Source organism: Arachis stenosperma, chromosome 7, assembly GCF_014773155.1.
Source record: "Arachis stenosperma cultivar V10309 chromosome 7, arast.V10309.gnm1.PFL2, whole genome shotgun sequence".
NCBI classification, from domain to species: domain Eukaryota; kingdom Viridiplantae; phylum Streptophyta; class Magnoliopsida; order Fabales; family Fabaceae; genus Arachis; species Arachis stenosperma.
Window position 1 is genome coordinate 33727335 of NC_080383.1, and position 24636 is coordinate 33751970.

Here is a 24636-nt window from a genome sequence, read left to right on the forward strand (position 1 = left end):
TTATGTATTAGATGGAAAATAAAAGTTGCTATTATTTGTTTAAGTGATTATATTTATTTACTTTAAATTATATAGAAGTTTGCTAATTTAGTTACAAACTTTTTATTTAGATATTTTTATTTAAATTTAATTATATAGATGTTTATTAATTCAGTTATTCATTTCTTAAGTAACTAGTTTTATTTAAATGATTTTATAATGTAGATGTATGTCTAGTTATTTGTTAACTTAATTTTATAATTCAATTTAGGTTATTATGTAAGCCTGCGTTTGTTTATAGAGACAGGACACTGAGATAGGGATATAAAAACACAAAATCATGTTTGACAGATGAGATATGGACAGAGATAATGTGTCCTGAGCTACTGGATTAGTGTATTTTGTGTCCATCCTGACAGGAAAGACACAGAGACACTAACAAGGGACACAACTTATTTTTCATTTTTTCTTTCATTAGTCTTGTTAATTTTTTATAATTATAATTTTTTATTATTGTATTTTTCATCTCAAATTTTTTGAATGAAAAAAATGAGAAAAAATTAAATTTTCATAATTTGTTCTAGTTTATCATCAAACAAAATACAAGAACACAAAATTTGGTGTCTTTGTCTTTCAGTGTCTTATCCTGTCCTGTTCTCAGTGTCTTGTCTTGTCCTGTTCTCAGAAACAAACGCAGCCTAAGCGTCTGTTGGTAGGATTATGTAAACTAAAATTTTTATAGCTTTATAGATTGACACACTCCTAATTTGGGTTTTTTATTGTTTACTAGAGGGGTTGCCTACTTCTGCCCAGGAGAGTTAGTCACAGACTCCCACCACCAGACGCCATTCTCCCCTACCTGAGGGAGGCTGGATTTGGCGACGCCGTGGCACTGACGGACTTCGTCTTCGAAAACTCCATGATCACAGCATTTGTGCAGCGTTGGCGTCTAAAGATCCACACTTTTCCCATGCCATGGAGTGAGTACACGATCACCCTCCAGGACATTGCCTACCACTTCGGGCTAGCGCTAACGGAGAGCCCGTTAGTAGGTGCTTTCATGACTTCCATACTTGGTACCAGACCGGGGCTTGGGAATTGGTTGAATGTTTACTTGGTGCCAGACCTCCTACAGTACAGCAACATGGAGCGCAGAGGAGAGAGGCTTTCTCGTTGAAGCTTACATGGCTTCGGGAGTGTGTCCGATAGATGTCACTTGATACTGATGATCCAGATACCATTTGACAGTATACGATGTATTATATCATGTTGATGATCGGGGGTTACCTACTGACCAATAAGTCCAACAATACGGTCCATCTCTGGTGGCTTCCGCTACTAGATGACTTCGGGAGGTGTCGTTCTTTGTCCTGGAATTCTGTGGTGTTGGCATAGATGTACCATTCCTTATGCAGTGCAGCACACCGCTCCACTATAGACATTGTAGGATGCACTCTTCTGCTGGTGTCTTGGATCTACCAGAGATTTTTTAAGTGGTGTCCATCTGAGCAACAGATTTACATGTACTCGATGGCTGCGAGGTAACTATCATCTTATCTGTTTTACCATTATTATTCGTTTTTGCAATTCAGTTACATTGGCAACTAAGTTAAGTCTGGTTTCACTTGCATGTGTCCACAAGTTGATCGGCATGGAGTAGCAAAGCAGGGACCACCACCAGCAGAGAGTCCTGTGATGGCATCGAGATTTGGATAAGTTACTGTGGAATGAGGTAAGCGAGTTAAATCTTTATTTTGTTATTTTTGTAGATTACTCAACTTAAATAAATGTAGATGGGTACTAATAACTATTTCACTTCCTTCATTTGTAGTTTGTGTGGACCCTGTATGACGATCTTGTATTATAGGATATTTGTCCATTATGGCTAATGGAGGAGGCAGAGTGGAGGACCTGGATGTCTATTGTCCCCTTTGTCTGCTTTAACATAGTTGAGTTCTATCAGGCCGACTGGGTGAAGCGCCAATTCAATGGTGAGCAGCCAATGCCAAGGGACCCGATCAACATTGACAAGTTTCTAACTACCACAGACAGAGGTGAAGACGTCTGGTGGCCTACCAAGCATCAGAAGTGGTACGACCGATGGAGGACTTGGTTTGAGGAGGGACACCAGATATCTATTCAACCCTGTATTGACTACCGTCTGACTCGGGAGTATTGGGATTGGTATAGGCTGCATTGCCGTGTCAGACACTTATCGAGGCAGGATGTGCTTGATAACCCCCGGCTGTTGGACTTATCGGGAGACGTGCAACCTTCTGCTAGCCAGCCGAGGAATGTTCTTGGAGACCTGCTGGGAGAGACACGGGTACCAGAGAGATGTTGAGTCTGAGAAAGAGGCCGAGTCATCGACAGGAGGAGCACGATGATATCCCAGATGATTAGGGTGACTCCCCACCCCCGTCACCTCTCCCACCAACACCAACACCACCTCCACCACCACCACAACATCAGCCTTCGGGATCGGGGTCAGGGTCAGGCTCATATGCAGTTCGAGATGTTTGGGACGTACCACCTCCTCCTGGTTGGCATGACCTTTGGTGCATCAAGCAGTCGTCAGTAGGCGTCATTGGTGGATGAGATACCTACCCGTGGATACCCAATCCGACTCAATCCGGTTGGATAAGATTGCCAACCCAATCAGCAACGCGGATAACCCGCACCCTGTGTATGTGTGTGTGTGTGTGTGGATATTGAACCAAAGAGCTCTCATTAAATGTAAAAAAATTTTAACCACTAAGATAAAATCATTAATTGATAATTTAATATATTTTTGTACATAAAAGTCAATTCTATTTTAAATTATCATCAAATTATATAATAATGTTGCATCTTTGTGTATGTGTGTGTGTGCGCGCGTGTGTGTGCGTGCGTGTGTGTGTTTTTAAGTGGATGTTGAACCAAAGACCTCTCATTAAATGTAAAAAAATTTTAACCACTAAGATAAAATCATTAATTGATAATTTTATATATTTTTGTACATAAAAGTCAATTCTATTTTAAATTATCATCAAATTATATAATAATGTTGCATCTGTGTGTGTGCGTGCGTCGGTGCGTGCGTGCGTGCGCGTGTGTGCATGCGTGTGCGTGCGTGTGTGTGTGTTTTTAAGTGGATATTGAACTAAAGACCTCTCATTAAATGTAAAAAAATTTTAACCACTAAGATAAAATCATTAATTGATAATTTAATATATTTTTGTACATAAAAGTCAATTTTATTTTAAATTATCATCAAATTATATAATATTGCATCTTTTTTTGTAACCACGAATAGGGTCAGGTACCCACGAGTTAAAATCGAATAAAATTAGAGTTAGAATATTGTCAATCCGCAAATATGATTGAATTTATATAAAAATTTCAATTCACGGATAAGATTATAAGATTATAGTTAAATCAAAATCTTACCGTACCTATTATCATCCTTAGGTCAAAAGCAGTGGCATTGATGGTGGGAATTGTGGTTGAACAATGGGCAGCTTGTGAGTCATGATGGTCATTGATGTGGTGAGGAATTTGAGTTGTAAACAAAGAGGATGAACAGCACTAGAAGCTTGGCCAATGTTGTTGCTTGAACAACAATTTGCGCTTGGCTTTCAAACATTCTTCTTCTACTTGTTCACCGAAGCATGCAGTAGGAACTAGAAATTATTACTAGAAGGAAAGAACATGCCAATAATTTTATATAATTAGATAATTTAAAAATTTAATATTTTTTTTAATCGGATGAACAAAAATTTAACAATTGAATAGTTTTGTCAAATAAAATATATCTTTTATAGGTATAAAATTAGTTTAATTTTTTGTGGTTAGTTTTATTAGTATTCAAATTTTTTGTGGTTAAAAATAACTATTTATTCTTAAAAATATTTGATTTTTTAATTTCTCATTTCAAAATTTATATATACGATAGATTTAATTTCATACTCAAATAACCTTTTATAAATTTATATTAGGCTTAATTTTATTTTATAATAAAATAAATAGTAGTTGTAATTTATTTTTAATTATATATAACTTGTTATTATATTAAAATATATAAAATATTCATTAATGGAATGCGAATGTTTTAACAGTTGCGAATGGGGCGAGAATGGAACTTCTTAATTTTTTTTTATTGTATGGTAAAATGTAATATTATTTATTTTGTATTTTTTAAGTGAAATTAAAAAAAATATATGAAAAAAATATTAAATAATAAAATATTATATTTTATTAAATAATTAAAAAAATTAAAACAATCTACTCTCATTGAGAATGAAGCACAATAATAAATGCTTTTTACTCTCACAAAAAAATATTAAATTTAAAGTATATAAAAATAGAATCTATCTTTCTAAGAAAAGATTTGCATTAATGCCTATAAAAATTAAGAATGATCAATTATTATATTTCACAAGAAAATTATTTTATAAAATAGAAAAGCTCTACATCCATGTAAAAATTACATGGATGGTATCCAAGTACTTTTCACTCCACGTGTTTTTCCTCACCCACACACTCATTTGTTTTACACGCGCCTCATATAACGTATAAACGTAATTCTTATTTTGCGTGATCAACTTTTCTCAACATAAACCTTTTCATATAATGTAAACCATTTTTGCGTTCTTCTTCTTCTTCTTCTTCTTCTTCTTCTTCTTCTTCTTCTTCTTCTTCTTCTTCTTCTTCAATGTAATTAAATTTGTTGTTCTCCTCTATTCGCATTTTTCTTCTCTGCATTATGGATCTGGAATGACTTCAACGTAATTAGCTTCGTCGTTCATCTTCTTCTTCGTTTTCTTCTTCGATTTGTACTTCTGAATTGAAACAATGAATGAATCAACTTTAAATCAGTTGAATGAGTGCGATTTGGATAATTCTTCCGAAACACATTAATTTGATGAGGTTTGGATTATTAAATTTTGAATCGAATTTAATAGAATAAAATTGCTAATTTTATTTGAAGTGAATTGAATGGACTGAGGTGATCTATATCTGAATTGAATTGAATTGATAATATGTAACTGTGAGTAACTTTTCGGTTCGGTAATTACTAAAGAGTTGATTCACCATGTGCATGTGTTCGGTTCGGTATGCAAAACGGAGTCTAAAAATAATTAGACGAATATAGTGTTTAGAGTTTAGGGTTCAGCGTTCAGGGTTCAGGGTTTAGGGTTTAGGGTTTAGGGGTTCATGGTTTAGGGTTTAGTGTTTATGGTTAGGGTTTTAGGGTTTTAGGGATTTAGGATTTCTGGTTTCAAGGTTCAGTGTTCAGGGTTCTAGGTTTAGTGTTTAGGGTTTAGGGTTCAGTGGTTCAGATTCAGGGTTTAGAGTTTATCATTTAGGGTTCATGGTTTAGAGGTTCAGTGTGTTTCTAACTTTTGGTTCGTCCAGTGTATTAATTTCAGTTCACCGTGTTCAGGGTTCAGGGTTGAGGGTTTAGGATTTAAGGTTAGGGGTTTAAGGTTTAAGGGTTCAGGGTTCAGGGTTCAGGGTTCAGGGTTTAGGGTTTTAGGGGTTAGGGTTCAGGGTTTTAGGGTTTAGGGTTTAGGGTTTTAGAATTTTAGGAGTTTAGGGTTTATGGGTTTAGAATTCAATGTTCCGGGTTCTGGTTTTAGTGTTTAGGGTTTAGGGTTCAGGGTTTAGGGGTTCATTGTGTTTCCAACTTTTGGTTCGACCAGTATATTAATTTCGGTTCACTGTGTTCTTTTGGAGTTCGTAATGTATTGGTAAATACAGTGATTGCAATCACTAAGAACCTGGAATAAAACAGCAGTCAGATAGTTCCAACAGATATATAAATTAGCATCTCAGATGAGTAATCCATCTTGAATCAAATATAAATATTAACTTAAAATTTAGATTAATATTCACATATATACATTTGACGTAAGCATTGTTTATTTTTTAAATAAGTTAAACAAAATATTGTTAATTACAAACAGCCAATCATAGTATATGCTATTTATTATCTAAATCCCCAAATGTAAATTTACAATAAGGGCTGGAGAGGGCGGTGAATTTATTATCATAGTATATTTTTTTTATGATTAAATTCTTATGACGTTTTATTCAGCACATGAATGATGTTCGGTTCAGTGGAGTTGGCCATTTCGATTCATTTCTGTTCTGCACAATTTAAAACTCTTCCTCCTCACCTTCTACTACTTCTTCACAAGGGAGAGAAAGAGGAAAAGACAAAAAAAAAAAAATACAGCAGCAATAATAACAAAAGAATGAAGATAAGGAGAAAACACGTGAAGAAGAAGGAACGCAAAAAAGAAGGAGGAGAATGAGGAGGAGGAGGAGGAAGGCGAATCTCTGTTGCTGTTTTCGTTCGTTTCTGGTTGTTTCTTGCTAAATCTTCTTGCGATTCTTCTCCAGTAGTGGTTTTCACAGAGAATGTGACTGAAGTTTGAGTGATTTTGAGAGAGATTCGAAGAGAATGAACAGTTTTATATTGAGGAAGAAGTAACATTTTTTCATAATGAACACGAAATAACAAAGGGTTTTTAAGCGCGTGTTTTCACTCGTTATTAATATGCGTGACTCTATTTAAACTTAGACCAACTTAGTTACATGGTTACATGAATGTATAGCGCGCCCGTTTATAAAATGGTTCTTTTGGAGGGAGATTTTTTCATGTATAAACGGTATATGATATATTAATTAAGGAAATTAATAATCACATTACATTAACAATCTTTAGGGCTAGTCAATAGTCTTACTCGAAAAACCAGAGGATGGGGAAGGATTAAAATCTATGAAACACAGACATTTTGTTGAGTTATTGTATTCACGTGTCGAATATATTTTAGACACAATACTCATCGATACTCGTTTAACATGCGCGTGTGTCTGTCGTGTCCAACTGCGTCTTAATAAAAAAATAAAAAAAATTTTCGGACACACTTGAATACACCTAAATACTATCACGTACGTGTCCATGTGTCTAATTTTATTCTTAACATGTATTTTTGAAATGAGTTTAGAAATAATATATATTATTATTAATTAAATCAAAAAATATTTTAAATACTTTTATATAGTTAAAAGAAGATATTAAAAATAATTAAAAAATTATTTTATATTTTAAAACTTATAAAATATTAAAAATTTATTGTAATTTATCTAAGAAATATTATATATATATATATATATATATGTCGTGTTTCCGTGCCTTATAAAATTTTAAAATTTGTGTGTTTACATGTCCTGTATCATGTCGTGTTTTGTGTTCGTATCAGTGTCCATGTATCATAGATTAAAATTAGAAGAGAATTTATTTAATCCGAAATAGCAAATTGCAAATGGAAATTAGACACGACGAATTTGTTGCACCCTTCATTTTGACTTGGAGAGTAAGAAACCGAGGCTATGTGAAAGGAGATATGGAAGCTCTTGAAGTTTTATAACAAAACAACAGAAATGTTCCTACATTTGTACTTGTTGTAAACTCAGGTAATCCTGTATGAGATAAATACATAGGAAAAGGATATTTCAACTCATGTTGGGTGTTAGTTGTTGATTAATTATAATATAGACCGAGAATAACAATTTACTGTTCTTTGGGGAGGTAACAATTTTTTTCCCCAATGTAAACTAAATATTACAAGAATGTAATTTAAAAAATATAATAAAAAAGAGGGTTTTTTTTTCTTTATTTCTTTACAGAATGATAAATCTGAACCATATTTATTCCGTTTAAAGGTTTCAAAAAATTAAGAGAAGACATTAGTTTATTAACCAAGCCTTTTAAGTTAATACCACGGTATAGATCGAAGACAAAAAAACTCTTCTATACAGAAAGTGACGTTTCATGCATAAAAGAGAGACAATAAAGAGAGATTAGTTAATTGATTTACAATTTAGGTATGATGCTTAATTAATTTTATAGTGAGTAAAAGAGAAATTTCAGTTGAATAAGTTATTTTTGTAATTAATAATAATTAATTTTTGTTTCTTTTATGTATTTTTTAATTAATTTTTATTGTGTCAATAAATTATTAGACCAATTTATTAAGAAGATTAATAGATCTTATTTATTAAATTATATATATAGATAGTGTATATATAGATATGATTATTGAGCTAACTCACTTTAAAAAAATTTTAATTGTTATAATTATCGCATATTTGTCAATAAGATATTTTTAAGATGAACATGGTAATACAGTTTTCTTTGACATGCGACTCTTATAGTAATTAACAATGTATTTATTATATTTTGATTTTGGACACCTAATATCTTAGGGTGCTAGTTAAATAGATATTGGGTATGATTTAAATATTTGTAGAATTAATGAATAATCAATAAAAAATCCGTCAACTCTCGATGAAGAATTTGAGCTCTATGATTATAATGACTGAGATGAATAAAATCTTGGCCAAGGAGATTGAATGAATGAAGAAATGAATTTTTTAATCATTCACAGTTTATTATAATAATGGTAACAAGTTAAAATTTGACAATTAAACCATATTTTAAGGGATAACCAAGAGCTAAAAAGATTGAAGAAATTATACTTTTTTCTTCTTGAGTTCTTAGTAAAAATATATTATTTTATACTATCAGATCATTAAGAAGTATTGTTAGATGCTAACTTTGATTATAATAATTGTAACTTAGTTTGAACTTACTGCTAGTCAGGAACTTAGTTTGTAGGCTTGGATTTAGTACAAAAAAATGTGAAGCAAAATGAGCTAAGTGTTGTAGGTGGCCATGAATGGAAGTTTGAGAATATACGATTTTTTAAATATTATTTTTCTTCAAATTGAGTATAATTCGAAGTCTTTTCAAATTGAGTTTGGACTTACTGCTAGTTAGAATCATGGTTTGTGGGCTTGGATTTAGTACAAAACGAATGTGAAGCAAAAGGAGCTAAGTGTTCTAGGTCGCCATGGATGGAAGTTTGAGAATGTAGTAGGAAGAGGTGGAAGAAGAGTATTTTTTTTTCTTGGTCATGGGTTAAGGTTGAACAAACCAGCCCAACTCAGAAGAGAACCCGAGATTCCACCCAACCCAGATCTAATAAAACCTACCACCCATTCTTTCTTGAGCCAATGTCGCTGCTTCTCTTCACCCTTGTCTTCACGGGACCTCGCTGGAGATTCTGCACTCATTTCGCTCCTTCTTCTGCATTTCATTATTGTAGCTCCTTGTGCTCCTAATTCTGGCCACATTTTTGTTGCCAGGGCTAGCAATCAGCTCGGTTAGGATAGATTGCTTTCTATCTCTACCTCGACTTCGGTGCTCGTCACTTCTACTTTGCCTCGTCCAATTGCTACAAATTGAAGAGCATCTATGTCACTCCTCTAAATGTCATTCAAACCACAGCTACTGTGATGGAGCGAGAATGAAGAGTCTGGTGCCGACACTGGTGACCGTCGTAGGTTGGACGACTGATTGTAGCCACCCCCGATTCAATAGGCTGTCCAAGACCATCCCGAAACCCTAAATAGATTTTTTCTCATCAATTATTTATTTAGATTTCTATTTTTTTTTATGTTTTAAGAAAATTTTCATGATTTTAGATCTAATCACATTAACGTATATTTACCGTGTTTGATTAAGTATTTTACTATCATTACTAACATGACAAAAAACTTTCTCCTATCTACATGTTGCATATTAATTGGTGGAAAGGATATAGCCATTATAGTCATAGCACATTTATTAGAGTCACCATAAACCGCACCTTATATTTATTAGAGTAAACATTCAGGCAACTGCATAGTTGTCAGAACCGGACCAACCTATCTGGTTAAATTAGAAAATTGGTGAATCGGTCACAAGGTCGGTTTGGGTAAGGTATCTAATCATAGAAGGAAAAGAATCAGCAAGACTCGGTTTGGTCTAGTCGGTTTTGATAAAAGTTAGTGAACTGGTAAGTTTTGAAAAATCTGAACCGGTTTTGAGCCTTTTTTTTCCTCCCCTAAAACAATGTTGTTTTTCTATTAAAAAAAAGAGAAACTCTAAAATTACTAAACCTTGCTCGAAGCCCCTATTCCCCACCTGAGACTTGACCCTCTCTCAATCTCACTCAGGGAGGCTCACAAAAAATCACTGGCCATCGCCACCGCACGATTGTTGCGACGCCACCAGTTACTCTGCCTCGTCTCGTCATTCCCTATGCATATCCTTCATTGGCTCGTCACCTTTTGTGCGTCTCTTCTTGTCATCGTTGTCTTGTCCTCGTCTGGCGTGGCTCGTCGTCTTTGTTGCCTCTCTCTCGCCACTGCTAGTCTCTGTTTCACCGTGCTTGGTCTTCCTCTTCTCTGCTCCCATTCTGCAAAGTGCAAAGCATCAGGTATATTTTTTAACTTTTTAATGTTTTTTTAGCTAGTGGGTTATAATTTGATTAACTGAGTAATTGATTAATGATGTTGCTTAACTAAATCTATTGATTCTTGATTGTTGTTGATAATATTTGGTTGATTATAATTTGTTGATTTTTGGCACATTATTGTATTTTTTGTTCTATAGTATAATATATTATTGTTCTATATTATTGCTGTTGTATATTATTTTAGGATGGCATCATAGAATACACTATCAGAAAAACCATCCTCCCAAGAATAAGAATCAACTCCTGACGCAACAACTAGAACAAAAAAAAATAATAATAGAGAAAATATAGATCCTGCATGAGACCATTATAAACAAGTTGTGAAATCTAGAAAAACTGTTATGTTAGGTATATATTGCGAGAAGCTTATTAAGGGTGGAGGAATTAACCAGCTTAAGCATCATTTGACTGAAAAAGGAGGAGATATTAAGGTATGTCAAAAGGTGCTAGCACTAATGAGACACTAATTCAATCAAAACATCGAAGATCTTCGAAGCAAGAAAAGGAAAATTTAAGAAAAATATGCAGAAAGTTGTAATGCTTGTGATGAATTTGATGAGATCGAACGTAATAAGATGCGACAACAATAAAATCAAGGCTTCCAGCACGTAGCTCTAGAAAAGGAAAACAACTCGAGGAATTACAATCTTTTTTTCCATCAACAACAGCACCTGGAGCTCAACTAACTATCAAAAGTGTTCTTCAAAGCAAAGAAATTGTGGAGAAGTGTGACATTACTATGGCGAGATAGATGATAGATGCCTTTGTGCCATTTAATATGGTTAATTAACTTATTATCAGTCAATGATTGATGCTATTACAAACATGGGTATAGCGTATAAAATGCCAAATTATGGAAGAGTTCGTGGGTATTTGTTGAGCAAATTGGTTGAAGATGTGAAGAAAATGATTGAAGATTATCCTAAAATTTGGAAACAAATTGGATGTACTATCATGGCCAATGGATGGATTGATTGCTGTAGACGCACTTTAGTTAATTTCTTGATTTATTGCCCTAAATGAACTATTTTTCTAAAGTAAGTTGATGCTTTGTTTAAATTGTTAAGGAATGTTGTGTTATTTCACTACTAAAAACACGGCCGTTACCAACTAGAAAATATACGAACGAAAAATAGTGACAAATCTATATGATTGTGGTAACCACTTGCAACGTCGTGTATTTTTGTGGCCAAATTTTGTGGAGCTTTCCGATGGTTTTGTTTGTTTGTGGCTAACTTGAGATGAGTTCTCTCAATTACACAGACCCAATGATTACCGTGGCAAAATCGAACAATTTTCACTTCTAAATTTCGTGCTTAATTTAGTGTTTTCCTCCATCATTCTCAAAATATTTTTATGCAGTTTATATTTTTTTCCAAATTTAAACCCTAATCTAAGGTAAATTCGATTTATCAGGGTGCAGATTTTTTCAATTTCTCAATGGTTGGTTTCTTCTCCCTCCTTTTGAGTGCTGTCACTGAAAAAAAGTATGCTAATGGTTTGATTTTAGATGTTGTTGATGATATACAATTTTCTTACTTCATATGATTCTTAAACTGTGTCATATCTCTCAATTATGTATTTTTTTTACTTAGTACTAGTTAGGTGCTGATTTGGTTAATTTATCTTTTTTGATTTAACAGTAATTTTTTTAACGTGGTTATGTTATTCATTATTTGTATAAAAATAAGATTATAATGTAACCAAAGAGATTAAATTATATACCTACAATTTTACTATTTATATTTTTTTAGTTGTTACATTTTTTGTCCGTGTTCTTCTTAGCCAAATGCAATTTTGGTGCCCAATTTTACCATATGTATTAATTTAGAGACTTTGTTGATGGAATAAAATGATTCAATTGAAAATCAATGTTAAAATTGACTAAATACCCATTTTGGTCCCTGAGATTCATGCGATTATCTATTTTGGTCCCGAAATTCAAAATTACCTATATTGGTCATTCAGAATCAAGTTTAGGCACCAATGTGGTCCCACGATTCTTCCCAGTGATGACTAGGCAAACAGAGTGCTCAGATTACACCCTTCATGCCACGTTGGATGATGGGTAAACGTCGTTTATCCTTGGCACCCAAACAAGTCAAAAATGTCGTCGTTTTGTATATAAAGAGAGAAGAAACGATGGAGACCCAAAATAAAGTATTCGTTTTCTTCTTTACCTCTACTATTCTTTGTTTCTAACTTGTTTGGACGCCAAAGGTAAACGATGTCGTTTACTCATCATCCAACATGGCAGGGAGGGTGCAATCTCAGGACGAAAAGAATTGAGGGACCATATTGGTGCCCAAACTTGAATTTTAATGACCAAAATGAGTAATCGCGTGAATGTCAGGGACCAAAATGAGAATTTAGTCGTTAAAATTATAGAAAGAGTATCAAAAGAGTACAAAAGAGTACATGTTTATCTTTGATAAAATAGCTCTAACTAATTTTTGAAAGTAAAAAATACTAACTATGATTGATTGGAATAATAACTAATTTAATTATTCACTATTAATTTATGACAACATTAATGAATAGAATCCTAACTTTTAACATTTAGAATATTAGTTTTATGCCTATATTTTATTAATTTAATAAAAAAAATTAAAATTAATTTTATGGAAGTTTATTTTCTAACTATGTACACAATTTTTATTTTTTTCAATCCAAAACATTCTTAAGTTTTAAGTTTATCTATTTTAATTTTTATTGATGTCATTTTTTAATTCAACGAGTCAAAATAGTAAATTCTAATTAGTATATGAAATTTTTGAAATATAGTTTAAAGTTATAAATTTTGCAATTTGATATTTTTTATTAAAATTAAATTTTACTCTAAATTAAAAAGTTATAGTTACTTCACTAAACAAAATTCAAATTAACATCTATAATAAGATGAATGAAATTTTCAGCGGCAATATTAAGAACAACTTTTATTTAGTAGCCCATTCACCTAAGAATAACTTCCTCTCACTATTTCCCAAATTTCCTATTTATTAGCTCCTAAAATTTTGATAACATGTAACTAATCACTTTCGCTAATAACGTTCTCTTCCATTTCTCCAAATAGTAATTTCTTAGCTCCTGCACTTAGATCAAGCTAGCTAACCTTCAAAGCAAATCCGTTTCGTTCAATCTGTTTCTATTTAGGTTCTGGGTACGATCACACCGAACGTTTTGTGGCAGAGGATACGATTTGCAGTTCAAGTACAGTAAGTTTCAGTCGCCGAAGAAGTAAACAAAATTGGCAGAATCTGATTCTACCGGCAAACCCAAATCGCGAAGAAAACTTAAAGGAACTCTAAGTTATTCCATTGCACCTCCCTCACCGTCACTCTCTTTGGAGGCAGTGCTCTGAATCTTACCTCTCTAAAACAATGTAATACGAGTCTCCTGGTCGATTTAAGTTTTCTCTTCTTGTCTTGTTGTTAGTGGAGATGAGTGCGTTGTTTGAGGCATGACCAGAAATGATGAATTTGAGCAACTCTTTCGAAAGTATGCTTAATAACTCTTTTTTCTAATATTCTTTGTGTAGGAACTAGATCTGTATCAATGTTGTAACTTTGGCTCTTGCCGGTGTTGGGATCCCCATGTATGATCTTATAACTTCACGGATACCTTAATAGCACCTTTTTGCTTGGTATGCATCTATTTTACTTGACTTTTCAATTGGCTAAATTTAAGTTTGTGTTTTCTTTTAAACTGCTCAACTTTTGATGTAGCTTTGTAGCTTTGTAATTATTGAAACTTGTACGAATATGAACAGATTTAAACTATGTAGAAGACACTGCTAGAGATGTTGATGTTACCGTTGGAATTCTGCCACCAAAGTTAGATAAAGTGACACTTCTTCAGGCTAATTTTTATGGCATCATTTTGTTTTTTATATTTCTTTTAGTCAACAATGAAAGTTAATTTTAGACCTTTCTTTTTGTTATTTCAATATACATTCTTTCTTTTGTTGCTGGCTGTAGATAGATTTTAAATTACCAATTGACATTTTGAAAAATGTTATGCAGTCAAATCATGGCCGGCTTGGTTTCTTATAATTGTCAATATATGGTTATTAGACAAGGATGGTGATCCCAATTCCTATGCCTTAGCCAAGAGTCCTTTTTATAATTCATATTTGAAACCCAAAAATCCTAATTGCTTGATTCTTGTTATAGTTAGTTTAGTTGTTTACTTAGTTCTAGAATAGAAGTAGATTTATATGTTACCTTGTTATATTGCACTTACTTATACATCATTTTAATTGCTTTGATTTAGTTTCTTGCACTTTAAATTCTTGCATGCTAAGCTTTAGTAGTTTAAATTCTTGTTTATGACTCTCAATCTCGAAATTTTAACCAATATTGATGCATATGCTTGCCCATTCTCTTGAGGACGACCTGAGACCAATACTCTCGGTTATTTTTTATTGGGGTTGAATTTGTGACAACCATATCAAAATTTAATTGATAGAGTTATTTGTCAGTTTAGGATTATACTATGTCATGATCTTTGATGATAAAATCTAGACCGGCGATAATCCTAACATCAACATTACTGCATGATAATATGCAAAAATTTAAGTATGGGAGAGTTGATGAAGTTCAATTTCATGTGAATTATTGTACTTTTTTTAGAAATTTCGTGTAATTTTTCTCTACTTTTTGTGCTTAATTGACTAGATTTGTGATTCTTGATTCTAATTGCGATTGATGCAAATTAGTATACTTTTTTGCCACAAATTGAATATATTTGAATCTTTAATCATCTACTTGATACGTTGATATGGTTATTAGTGTTTCAAGTTAATTTAGATTCAAGTGAAACATGGAATATGGTTAAAAAAGGAAAGAATCACATAAAAAGAAGGTCAAGATAATTGGCCTTGCCCAAGTGAAGAAATATCGCCAAGGCAAAATTTCGACCAAGCGAAATCTCGCCCAAGGAAGGAAGTGTCGCCTAGGCAAAAATCTCGCCCAAGCGAGATTTGTCGCCCAGGCGACAGTACTGTCACGTGCCTGGGTTAACGAGCGTGCGAGTTCGCGATTTGGTCCCAAAAAGATCCCCAAGCATAAGATTTTTGAAACATTTCAAGTGAAAATACAAGAAAGGATGACAAGGAGTCTTTAGTTTTAGTTTTAGGATGTTTTAGTGAATTCTAGAGAGAGGTGTTCGAACTTCTCTCTAAAATTATTAGGGTTTTTACTTTAATTGTCTCTAGTTTTAGTTAAATTTTATTTATATTTTCTTGTTTTTCTATCTTAGTTAACACTTTCTTGTTAGTTTCTTGTTTATATCATTTTAGTTTATGAACTCTTGTCGAATTTTCAATTTTCTTTAATGAATTTGATGTTTTATGTTTTATTATCGCTTATTGGATATGTTGTTATTATTTTCTTGAATTTGGTAGTTGTAGATTTTATTAATTCTTACAATTTATGAAATTTTATATTTATGCATTCTAAGTGTTTGATAAAATGATTGACTTAGTTATATATTAGATTTTGCATTCTGGGCTTGGGTTGAGAAATTGGATGACCTTGAGTCTCTAATGTCTAAGTTGGTTGATAATTTAGAGATATTAATTAATATTGTTTCTACTAACGCTAACCTTTTATTAATTCAATTAGTAAGTTGGTTAGGACTTGTGGATCAATGTTAATTAAACCTAAGTGACTTTCTTTAATTTGTAGAGATTGACGAATTGGGTTTGCTCATTGTAATTATTATGTTGTAATTAGTGATAAAGATAGTAATCCTTAATCAATTATTTCTTGAATTTCCTTCTATTTTCTAATTAATTGCCTTATTTACTCTTATAGGGTGTTTGATACCGTTGGAATTCAATTTTCCACATAAATTGAATTGAATTCCACTGAAACAAAAATAATTAAATTTGTTTAGATGGAATTCAATTTAATTCTATTGTTTTCTCTTAAAATCAATTCCATCCCAAATAAGTCATATTTGAAATTCCATTTCATTAAAATTTTATTTTAAACTTAAAATGCTTAAAATGTCCTTATAATCTAATTACTTCTTAATTTTTTTTTTACTTATTTTCTCTCAATATCTTCCACCTTTTAACACGCACTTTCTCTTCTCTCACCACTGGCATTCACTTTCCTTCCTTTTCCTTCGATTCATTTAATATAATATATACCTATTTTTTTGGAAGGTCTATTATATAGATCTAAAAAATATCCACACGTATAGATTTTCTGTGTTTAACTTAAATCAACGACGCCAAGAGTTTGCTAATAAATTAATTTTTAATAGTTTATGTTTGTTTTTTGTTGTTGGTTTATCGTTAGAATCGACCATGAAAAATCATTTATTTTCTTAATTAATAATAATATTTTTTTAAATTTAATATTTTTAGATTAATCTAATTTTTTTTTTTTTAAAAAGAGATGAACAAATTTTAGTTGAAGAAAATTTTAGTTAAAAAATATAATTTTTTTAATCATTTCATATAAGTTAATAAATAAATATATTTATTATTTAAATATGATGTTATATTAATAAATGATAAAGTTGTCTATTATAAAACTTTAATTCATTTGATAAACAATTTAAATACTAGAATTCAATTCAATCCTATAATTTTATTAATTCATTCTAAACACTAAAATTCAATTAAATTCTTACTAAAATTCAATTCTCGATGGAATTTAATTCAATTCTATACTATTAAAAGTTTTTAAATAGGTTGTTAGTCTTACGGCTTTGCCATTTAATCTTTATTTGCTCCTTTAATTTTTTATTATTTAAATTTTCGTCAATTGAGAACAATCTCCAATTCTCGTATAACCAATGATCATACACTTGATTGTGATTTTAATGGAGAACGATCCGATATTAAACTTTTGGTTATTGATTTAAAACTTTGTGATAATTTTTAATAAATTTTGATAGCGTTGAATTTTAGTTTAAAATCATATCTACAATAAAATTGAGCTTTTAAATTTATGAATTTCTACTTCGGTCTTTAGCACTCGTTAAAGAGAAAATAGAAGTATGTGATAGAAGTAAAAGGAGACAAAACAAGAGGATCTTTTTAATATGGTTTCGAGTAAATGTTATCATTTTTCTTTTCTTTCTGTTTTTCAAGCATAATCCCATCTTGTATTAGAAGTTTTTTTCGGTCAGGTGGATTAGACAACCCCTAATCTTAGGCATTACTTATGCATCACACACCTACACAACACACTTACACACACTACATGGGTTCATTTTTAGGTTCATTTATTCTCCGGTGGGACTTGTGTAACACCCTACCACACAGAGTCTTATGCTTAAGTCATAAAACAGAGGTGGCGAGGTATTATGACCTCTAAAAATAAAATTTAGTATATATAGTAGTGCAAAAGATGTTTATAACTAGGAGTCTTTGAAGAAAAAGGGGCAAATCAAAACCGTTAAATCGAAAGCACAACGCTCCGATCAATAGTGAAAACGAAACATATAAAGAATAAGCTAACGTGAGAACATATACAAGAAAGTGTCAAAAATACAGATATCAATGCTTGAGACTCGGTTTGCGAAGGTAACCAGTCCGTGCATAAAAGTATATATACATATATATAAAGTAGGAAATCCCAAAAGAACCCAATACACAAGCTACAAAACCCGTTTCTCCAAAATAACCTCTAAGAGGAGTTAATACACTATATATATATATATATATATATATATATATATATATATATATATATGTATGTATAGTGGAGAATATGAGTATCTAAGCAAGTATATAAGATCAAAATAAAGTCCCGAGAGATAGGGGTCTTTGCCAAAATAGAAGTCTCCAACATGTCTTAGCGAGGAGCCTCATGTCCTGCATCTGAAAATCACAAAATCTGCATGAGTGAGAACCAGAGGTTTTCAGCATGGTAACAGTGCCCAAATAAATAACCTGTAATGTCCTGGAAAAATCGAAGGCAATCCTAGAACTCCCAATTCATAATCAAAGCATATAGATATACTAAACCATGAGAAATGAAAGTAGGCGACTAACTTAAGAATCTTCAGTCTAACTAAATATCCCCTTTCCAAATCCTTCGAACCTCCCAACTGCCAACAGTAACTTGATATGCAAATACAATTATTTCACACAAGAAAATGCACAAGTAGGAAGCAGATATGACAGTTAGGCAATTAGCAAGTAATGATGCAATCAATTAGGTATGCCAAACAAATAACATATAATGTAAATGATATATGCCTGTCCTAGTGACTAATGAGTCTCATCTGTCGGTTATAAAGCCAACCCGACAAGTCCTACTAGCTAACCATTGGACTGTCCCTCTGTCGTGCATCCCCAACTCGAGTTATCCACAACATAATCATAATTCACATCCAACACCCTCACTGGTGTATATTCACGGGGGCGAGCTCATCCGGAACTTTCACAATGTCCGGCCACACTTACGACATAGAGTCAGCAGAGTGTCGGGTCTCCACCTGGAGCACGTGGTGGCTAGCTACTGCTTTCACCCAGGGAAACTCGTATCTCAGATAGGTGGAGTGCAACAATCATAATATCAATAATTCAGCATATATGCATTCATTCTTAGCCATACATTAACATTCATCTCAGCCATCCGGCCTAAAAATTATAATTCATTATCAGTCATAAACCATCATGACACACATCCATTCGACTCATATCATACTCAGCCATTCGTCTCATATCGTACTCAGCCATTCGACTCATATCATACACAGCACTCCACCATCCTCCTCAACAACTTATATCATCATCATTAGTCATAACTCCTCATTATATCCCCTTTCTTCATCCCCAAGCTACCATTTTCTCTAGCTTCGTCTCAATCACTATGCATTTCATATTGATTTAAGATTTAAAGGATGAAAATGGGGGTTTATAAGCTTGAAACAATGTTTCGGAAGGCCACAAGATTGTTGGGAAGGTGAAATACTTAAAAACAAGGGTTTTATAAAAAATAGGGTCGCGTGCATATGCACAAGTCTGTGCGTGCGCACGCCCCAAAGAATTTTCAAAAAGTGTGCGTGCGCACAACTCTGTGCGCACGCACAGAAAGCAAAATTTCATTTGTTGAGGGCACACACAGGACGCGCAAACGCCATCAACAGAATGCTCCTCCCAACGTGCGTGTGCGCACAAGGCTGTGCGTACGCACAACTTGCAAGACTTCGTTGGTTATGTGTGCGCACAGAGCATGCTAGCGCTCTCAGCAGTAGCCCTGTCCCCGTGTGTACGTGCACACAACCGTGCACACAACACAAGATTGTGCGTACGAACAGCTTCAAAAAACCACGGGTTGTGCGGGCGCATAGGGCTGTGCGTGCGCACACAAACAAAAAATCTCAAATTCTGCAGAATTCACAGAATTCAGATTTCAGACCCTAACTTTCAACGATCATATCTCCTTTCACAAAATTCAGATTTTCACAAAATTTAAACCGTTTTAAAGCTTATCAAATTATCTTTCATTTGGTATAAAAAGCATCAAATTACAAAAACAATAGCTTGAGATATGATCCGTTGAAGTTCATCAAAATTTCATTTTTACCAAAGTTTATAAAATTCCAATTTCCTAAACATACACTTCTAAATTCATTCAAAACCAACCCAAAACTCAACCATTCAACATCAAGCACTTTCCAACTTCTCATTCAATCATCAACCCACCAATTCTTTCACATTTAACCAAATCTCAATTCAATAATTCCATTCATAATCAACATTTCATATCTCAATTTTCCAAACAAATATTCAAGTTCATCAATCACTGCATATATACACATATCAATATCACACACCAATTCATGCTCACCAAAAAGAGCCTCAATCTTTCCAAGATTTGAGCATATCAATCCATACTACTCATAACCTTACATGCTCATTAATAATTAGCAACATTCACAACCAATCAATCATTATTCACATATTTTCAACTTAATCCAAATCATCCAACAACCACATCAACATTTTACAATCCACTAAATACATATATAACAACACAATTCATCTCAACCACTCAACAACATCAATAGTTCAAATCTTATCTTAAGGTCTCTAGCCTAAGTTTTCACAACCACATTATAGTTTAGATACAGAAAACCAAAATCATACCTTGGCCAATTTCCCGCTCAACCCGGAACACTTCCAAATTAAACTTTCAAGGTTTCAAAGCTTCCAACATCAGATTTCCGGCTCGTATATCACCTCAAACCCTCAAAATCTCTGTCAAACTTCAATCTCTTCACATATATACCTTGCCTAACACACATAATATTCATCCATCCATACAAACTCAAGATCTAATCACCACAACTCAAGCATTTGACTTAGAGTTGAGATACTTACCAAGCCCAAGGGTCAAAAGAGGCAAGAAGAAGCTTTTTCTTCAAATTAATTGGATCCTATAACACAAAATAGCCCATAATTTCAATATTTTTGTCCAAGAAATTCGAAATTAAGGGCTGAAAGAACAGAGATGAAAAAATGGCTTACCTCTTGCACAACCTTATGGGTTTTGTAAAGCTCAACGCCTCGGTCGTGTGGCCGCAAACGGTGCGTCAATCGGAGTTCGGAGCAAATAATTATGTCACTTTGAATCAAACTAAGGGTTCGTTTCTCCTTCCTTCTCCCATGGCTGTGTTTCAGCGTGAAATGAGTGCCAAGAGGGGAGAAGAGAGCTGTTTTGTTTAACTGGGCTGAGTTGGGTTGGGCCAAGGGCCCAATACAGGTCTGGTTAGTTCGGTTTGGCTCGTTCGACCCAATCTTGGGCCAATTTCTTTAAAATTAGTGTCAAAATTCTCGTTTTAATTTTCTCTATCATATTAAACTATAAAAATCTCATTTCTTATTCTTTAGAATATATTTTAATTTATGGATTAATTAGTCATTAATTAATCGGATTTTACAACTTGAACCTGGGTGTGGTTGTTAAGGAAGCATATGATATGCCACTCAACTAAGCCTCCAACCACCATCTTGCATTAGATTAAGAGGTAAATACCAAATCGGTATTCAAAAGATTCTAGCGCTGACAAAATGGTACCTAACTTTTGTTATTGACAAAATAGTCCCTAAAATATTTTAAAATTTGACAAGCGTGTTTCCGAGTTCGCTGGAGCAAATCTCCGGCAAGTACGATGCTGACGTGGCCACTATATTTTGGTGACATAGCAAACCACCCCGTAAGTCCCTCTCCCCAACACACACTCCCCCTTCCTTCTCCCTCCCCATCGCAGCTCCCCCAACGCACACTCCCCCTTCTTTTTCCTCTCTATCGCAGCCCCCTCCCCAAAGCACACTACCCCCACCCTCCTTCAACACCACCACAAAATTTTGTAATTCTTAGGTTCAGTTCGGTTTTCTTCCAAAACTAAACATAATGTCAATTATTCAACTAAATAGTTCTATTGTCTATTGGTGCGCGAAATTGTGAACAATACTTTTCACAACTCTCATAATCCCTGGTCATGAACTCCAAAAACTTGGTGGTTCAATTCCATGGCATTACACAACTTCGCACAACTAACCAGCAAGTGCACTGGGTCGTCCAAGTAATACCTTACGTGAGTAAGGGTCGATCCCACGGAGATTGTTAGCATTGAAGCAAGCTATGGTCATCTTGTAAATCTTAGTCAGGCAAACTCAAATGTATATGATGATGAATGAAAATAATATAAAGATAAAGATAGAGATACTTATGCATATCATTGGTGTAAGAGCTTCAGACAAGTGTATGAAGATGCCTTCCCTTCCGTCTCTCTGCTTTCCTACTGCCTTCATCCAATCCTTCTTACTCCTTTCCATGGCAAGCTTGTGTAGGGTTTCACTGTTGTCAGCAGCTACCTCCCATCCTCTCAGTGAAAGCGATTGCATATGTCCTGTCACGGCATAGCGGAATTCAGCTGTCGGTTCTCGGTCAGGCCGGAATAATATCCATTGATACTTTTGCGTCTGTCACTAACGCCCTAGCCTGCTAGGAGTTTGAAGCACGTCACAGTCATTCAGTCATTGAATCCTACTCAGAATACCACAGACAAGGTTAGACCTTCCGGATTCTCTTGAATGCTGCCATCAGTTCTTGCCTATACCACGAAGACTCTGATCTCACGGAATGGTTGGCTCGTTTGTCAGGCGAGCACTCGGTTGTCAGGCGATCAACCATGCATCGTGCAATCAGGAATCCAAGAGATATTCACTAAGCCTCAGATGCTTGTAGAACAAGAATGGTTGTCAGTCACCTTGTTCATGAGTGAGAATGGTGATGGGCGTCAATCATCACCTTCATCATGTTGAAGAACAAGTGATATCTTGGATAAAGAACAAGCGGAATTGAATGGAAGAACAATAGTAATTGCATTAATACTCGAGGTACAGCAGAGCTCCACACCTTAATCTATGGTGTGTAGAAACTCCACCGTTGAAAATACATAAGAACAAGGTCTAGGCATGGCCGAATGGCCAGCCTCCCAAAGGTCTAAGATAGCATAAAACAAAGATAGCTACCAAAGTCTCTACCAAAAGTCCCTCTAATACAATAGTAAAAGGTCCTACTTATAGAAAACTAGTACATAGATGAGTAAATGACATAAAAATCCACTTCCGGGCCCACTTGGTGTGTGCTTGGGCTGAGCAATGAAGCTTTTTCGTGTAGAGACTCTCCTTGGAGTTAAACGCCAGCTTTAGTGCCAGTTTGGGCGTTTAACTCCCAATTAGGTGCCAGTTCCGGCGTTTAACGCTGGAATTTCTTGAGGTGACTTTGAACGCCGGTTTGGGCCATCAAATCTTGGGCAAAGCATGGACTATTATATATTGCTGGAAAGCCCAGGATGTCTACTTTCCAACGCCGTTGAGAGCGCGCCAATTGGGCTTCTGTAGCTCCAGAAAATCCACTTCGAGTGTAGGGAGGTCAGAATCCAACAGCATCTGCAGTCCTTTTGAGTCTTTGGATCAGATTTTTGCTCAGGTCCCTCAATTTCAGCCAGAAAATACCTGAAATCACAGAAAAACACACAAACTCATAGTAAAGTCCAGAAAAGTGAATTTTAATTAAAAACTAATAAAATATAATAAAAACTAACTAAATCATAACAAAAACATACTAAAACAATGCCAAAAAGTATACAAATTATCCGCTCATCACAACACCAAACTTAAATTGTTGCTTGTCCCCAAGCAACTGAAGATCAAATAAGATAAAAAGAAGAGAATATGCAATGAACTCCAAAAACATCTATGAAGATCAGTATTAATTAGATGAGCGGGGCTTTTATCTTTTTGCTTCTGAATAGTTTTGGCATCTCACTCTATCCCTTGTAATTCAGAATGATTGGCTTCCTTAGGAACTTAGAATCCAGATAGTGTTAATGATTCTCCTAGTAAAGTATGATGATTCTTGAACATAGCTATTTATTGAGTCTTGGCTGTGGCCCAAAGCACTCTGTCTTCCAGTATTACCACCGGATACATACATGCCACAGACACATAATTGGGTGAACCTTTTCAGATTGTGACTCAGCTTTGCTAAAGTCCCCAATTAGAGGTGTCCAGGGTTCTTAAGCACACTCTTATTGCCTTGGATCACAACTTTATTTCTTTCTTTTTCTTTCTTTTTTTATTTTTTTCGATTTTTTTTTTCGTTTGCTTTTTCTCTTTTTTTTTTTGTATTCACTGCTTTTTCTTGCTTCAAGAATCATTTTTAATGATTTTTCAGATCCTCAGTAACATGTCTCCTTTTTCATCATTCTTTCAAGAGCCAACATTCATGAACCACAAGTTCAAAAGACATATGCACTGTTCAAGCATACATTCAGAGAACAAAAGGGTTGCCACCACATCAAAATAATTAAACTATTATAAAATTCAGAATTCATGCAATTCTTCTCCTTTTCAATTAAGAACAATTTTTATTCAAGAAAGGTGATGGATTCATAGGACATTCATAACTTTAAGGCATAGACACTAAGACACTAATGATCACAAGACACAAACATGGATAACATAAAGCATAAAAATCGAAAAACAGAAGAATAAAGAACAAGGAAATCAAGGAACGGGTCCACCTTAGTGATGGCGGCTCTTTCTTGCTCTTGAAGATCCTATGGAGTGCTTGAGCTCCTCAATGTCTCTTCCTTGTCTTTGTTGCTCCTCCCTCATGATTCTTTGGTCTTCTCTAATTTCATGGAGGAGAATGGAGTGTTCTTGATGCTCCACCCTTAGTTGTCCCATGTTGGAACTCAATTCTCCTAGGGAGGTGTTTAGTTGCTCCCAATAGTTTTGTGGAGGAAAGTGCATCCCTTGAGG

General features: G+C 34.1%; 1 protein-coding gene across 1 annotated transcript in view; it reads left to right on the plus strand.

Annotated features, from left to right (window-relative positions):
• The first annotated feature begins 10672 nt into the window (after positions 1 to 10672).
• Positions 10673 to 24636, plus strand: part of LOC130939679 (protein FAR1-RELATED SEQUENCE 5-like) — a 28599-nt gene continuing 14635 nt past the window's right edge. Inside the window, exons 1-5 of the mRNA XM_057867770.1 lie at positions 10673 to 10762; positions 11133 to 11277; positions 13485 to 13546; positions 13870 to 13891; positions 14101 to 14189. Coding sequence (XP_057723753.1) covers positions 10673 to 10762; positions 11133 to 11277; positions 13485 to 13546; positions 13870 to 13891; positions 14101 to 14189 — 408 coding nt within the window. The remainder of the gene's footprint in view (positions 10763 to 11132; positions 11278 to 13484; positions 13547 to 13869; positions 13892 to 14100; positions 14190 to 24636) is intronic.